At 35.9% G+C, this 3736-nt stretch overlaps 1 protein-coding gene across 8 annotated transcripts in view; it reads right to left on the minus strand.

Moving 5' to 3' along the window:
• CNKSR2 (connector enhancer of kinase suppressor of Ras 2) overlaps positions 1 to 3736 on the minus strand; it is a 348720-nt gene that overhangs the window by 56952 nt on the left and 288032 nt on the right. For all 8 annotated transcript variants that reach the window (XM_069063427.1, XM_069063426.1, XM_069063424.1 and 5 more), the window contains one exon: positions 2556 to 2656. In XM_069063427.1, the coding sequence (XP_068919528.1) occupies positions 2556 to 2656 (101 nt within the window). The remainder of the gene's footprint in view (positions 1 to 2555; positions 2657 to 3736) is intronic.

The raw sequence follows: 3736 nt of genomic DNA on the forward strand, positions 1-3736 counted from the left end.
ATATATATATATATATATATATATATATATATATATATATATATATAAAATTTTTAAGGATAAGAGAAGGGCAACCTGAGTGCTACATTGGTATTCAAAAATTATTATACTATTTAAAGAACCTACTGCATTGGGTGGATCTTTGATAGAAAGGCCCTCAGAGGTTCCCAGAGTGGGTGATACCACCACCTGGGTGGTACTGAAATGATCTAGGGGGGGCAGTAGTAGCCTCAGGTGCAATTTAGTGACATAGAATAAAAATAAGGGGGTGGTGGAAAGAAGAAAAGATAAGAACATTTTGGAAAACTCTTATTAATGTTTCATCTGTTATGTAACAGAGTTAAAGTCATAGTGATTATATTATTTTCCAAATAAACCAGTCAATGATGGAATTCACCAAGAGGTCTTAACAAGCAAGTGCTGGCAGGCAAGCATGTCGGGTATTGCCGGGAAGTCCAGCATGCATCAGTAGGAATATGTGCGTGGAGTGACTTGTTTACAATATAATACTATGCAGTTACATGACACAATATTGCATCATCAAAATTTCAATGTAGAAACCCCCCACAAATTTTCAATAAATTATTAAATTTAAGATGCATCACTTAAAATATTTCATATTTTCTGAAATGACACAAAATTGAAAAAAAAACATTAAAGGGTTAAAGAAAATAGATTTCCAGGGAACCACTGAGTAATTTTTCTTTTGAAAAGGGGGCAGTAGGCCAAATAAGTTTGGGAACCTCTGGTCTAGGGAAAGATGTGAGTTAGAATTACATAGGATGAGAAAACATGCATGGGTTATAGTCTGCAATACTTCTCATGTAGCAAGCATTTTTTTTTTTGAGGAGGGAAAGCAAGGCAATTGGTATTAAGTGACTTGCCCACGGTCACACAGCAAGCAAATGTGTCAATTGTTGAGGCTAGATTTGAACTCGGGTCCTCCTGACTGCAAGGCCAGTGCTCTATTCACTGTGTCACATAGCTGCTGAGCAAGCATTTATTAATTGATTGGTTTGGGATCCCAGGTCAAATGAAAAAGTATTCCTTATTGAAATACAATAAATACTAATTATATTAAACTAAGAAGCCTTTATGAGTAAGCAGTAACTATGAATGATCATTCCTTGTTCATGGTTGGATATTAAAAAGATTATGGTATTTGTGGTAACTCAGTCAAGAATTCTAATAATCAAAAATGATTTTCCTTAATTTATGATCATAAACATATTTTGACCAAAACCTGTAAAGTGAACCTTAAATGCTATTTAGAAGCGTTTCAATATTCAGAGTTATACTATGGAAAGGAGGGAGAAATATGATAGCTGCATCCTGCCACTTAATTCATCATTTTATAACTGACAACATTGTCTGTCGTGTGAGCTTAGCCAACTCTAATAATTAATTTGTGGAGCATATTTTCATAGAAATGAGGGGAAATCACCCCTCAGGTCAAGTCAGCAAGCATTTATTACTTTTGTATTTTTATTTCATCTCTCAGGGCTTTAATTTCTTCCTCTATAAAGGGAAACGAGCAGAATAGATGATTTCAAAGGTTGCTTCTGTGTGACTCTATGTGTTTTTTATGTCTAATTTCTTATGGACACATAACATAGAGTATCTGTATCAAATATGTATCATGTCTGATCCAAGCTTCAATTTCATGTATATGTTATGATATTGTTTTGAATGATTCCAAATCTAGGCGAGTGTTTGGTTGATTGCTTTACAGAATTTATTTGACCTCATGATATTTGTTTCACAGTTGTGAATACATATAGACAAATTCCTAAGATACATTTGAATCTCTTTTCAATGAAAAACTTTTGAGGATGAAAGCATACTGAAATGCCACAAATCTACAACCAAGATTCCTGTTATTTTTTGTTGTACATTCAGCCTGGACACTTCACAAAAATGTTTGAAGTGTAAAATACATGTAAACACTTGTAGGGAAAATTTTAGTTTTTTTAAAAGGCCTTGCATATTCCCTTCTTAATCACTCCCAGAATTATATATTTTTTAACCTGGTTTTTCTGTGCTTGTTAAAGTTCAACACTGTTCTAACAATCCTTAATAAACATGTTCATCTTTTTTGACCATCCTCTTTCTCCTCATCTAAGTTCCACACCTTGGAGTCAGTTCTCTCTCCTCCCCTCCCCCCCCATATTCAATTAATTGCTAAATCCTATTAACTCCAAGTCCGAAACATCTTGACACTTCATCCTTTTTACTCTCTTCATGCAGCCACCAACTTAACTCACATCTTCATTACCATTACCTGGACTGGAGGGAGTAGCTTGGTAAATGCATTGTATTAGTTGTTTGATGGTGCCTCTTTTTTGCACCCTTGGTTTCATATCTTAACTTTCTTTTTCTCTGAGGATACTAAACTCTGACTCTGTTTTTCAGTCATCATCATCATCATCATCATCATCATCATCATCATCATCATCACCATCACCATCACCACCACCATCATCATCTTTTGACTTAAAAAATTTCACTTTAATGCAACTATTACACAGAAAAGCAAATTTCTGACGCTCACTTACTGAAGGAGGTCTTGGATACGTATCATAGGGGGGTGGGGGACTGTCCTGTTTGGGTGTTGAGGGAGTGTCTGCTTCTTCCTTGTCACTCTCACTCCAGTAATCTAAAAAATCACACAGATAGACCATTAGAATATAGGAAAAAAAACCTTCCAAGTAAAACTTTTGAGATATATACTCTTATTTGAATATAACAAATGGAAGGGTCATATAAAAAAGCTATTTGCTTTTGATAGTTCATGGTGACTCTTTTCTCAGAGAGAGTAACTGTCTATCCCCGTGGTTCTGGGGAGTACCGCAGAACCCATGCTGAAATTTATTTAAGGGTAGCCTACATTCCAAGCTGAGGCATTTCACATCTTGATGAATCAGGTCACTGGATATTATTTTTTCAGTTATACCATTCTACCATAAAAATGGAGTGATTACAGACGAACATGCTGCATATGCACACACATGCTGGAGATAGTCATACAGAGAGCTAAAAAAAAACAATGCTGAAAATTCCTTTCACTGCCTTCAGTGGACTGGTTATCTAACCAACCCTGCTTCCAGAGTCATGCTGACATCAGTCGCCATGACACCATACTCCCACCTCTATTTTGAAACACACGGCAATCACTGATACTTGCCAAATGAAAAAGGGCAAATCTGCCGGTGTGGGCTGGAAGTTCCAGACTTCCAGAATTCTGTTAAAAGGAAAGAAAATGTAAGCTGGTAGACAAAGTGACTTGGCAAGATCTTGTATTTTTTTTTTTGGTGGTGGTGGGCAACCCTGAGAGATACATTAAGGTTAAGCCAAAAGTAGCAAAGCAGGTACATAATTGAATGTTTCATGAATATCTCACTCCCAATCCCCAAGCCCAACCAGTGGGTGAATGCACAGTGTAGGAAAAGCCAGTAATTTTATCCAAACCAATGGATTTGCTGGGACAGAGGAGGTTAGGGTTTTCTCCTTTCCTTCCATCTATCCATTTATCTCTATCTATCTATCTATCTATCTATCTATCTATCTATCTATCTATCTATCTATCTCTCTGTCTATCTATCTATCTATCATCTATCTATCTATCTATCTATCTATCTATCTATCTATCTATCTATCTATCTATCTATCTTCCTCCCTCCCTCCCTCCCTTCTTTCTTTCTTTCTTTCTTTCTTTCTTTCTTTCTTTCTTTCTTTC

Source organism: Petaurus breviceps, unplaced genomic scaffold, assembly GCF_028583685.1.
Source record: "Petaurus breviceps papuanus isolate PSGF00001 unplaced genomic scaffold, PetGlider_PUasm1.0 90574, whole genome shotgun sequence".
In the NCBI taxonomy this organism is placed as follows: Eukaryota; Metazoa; Chordata; class Mammalia; order Diprotodontia; family Petauridae; genus Petaurus; species Petaurus breviceps.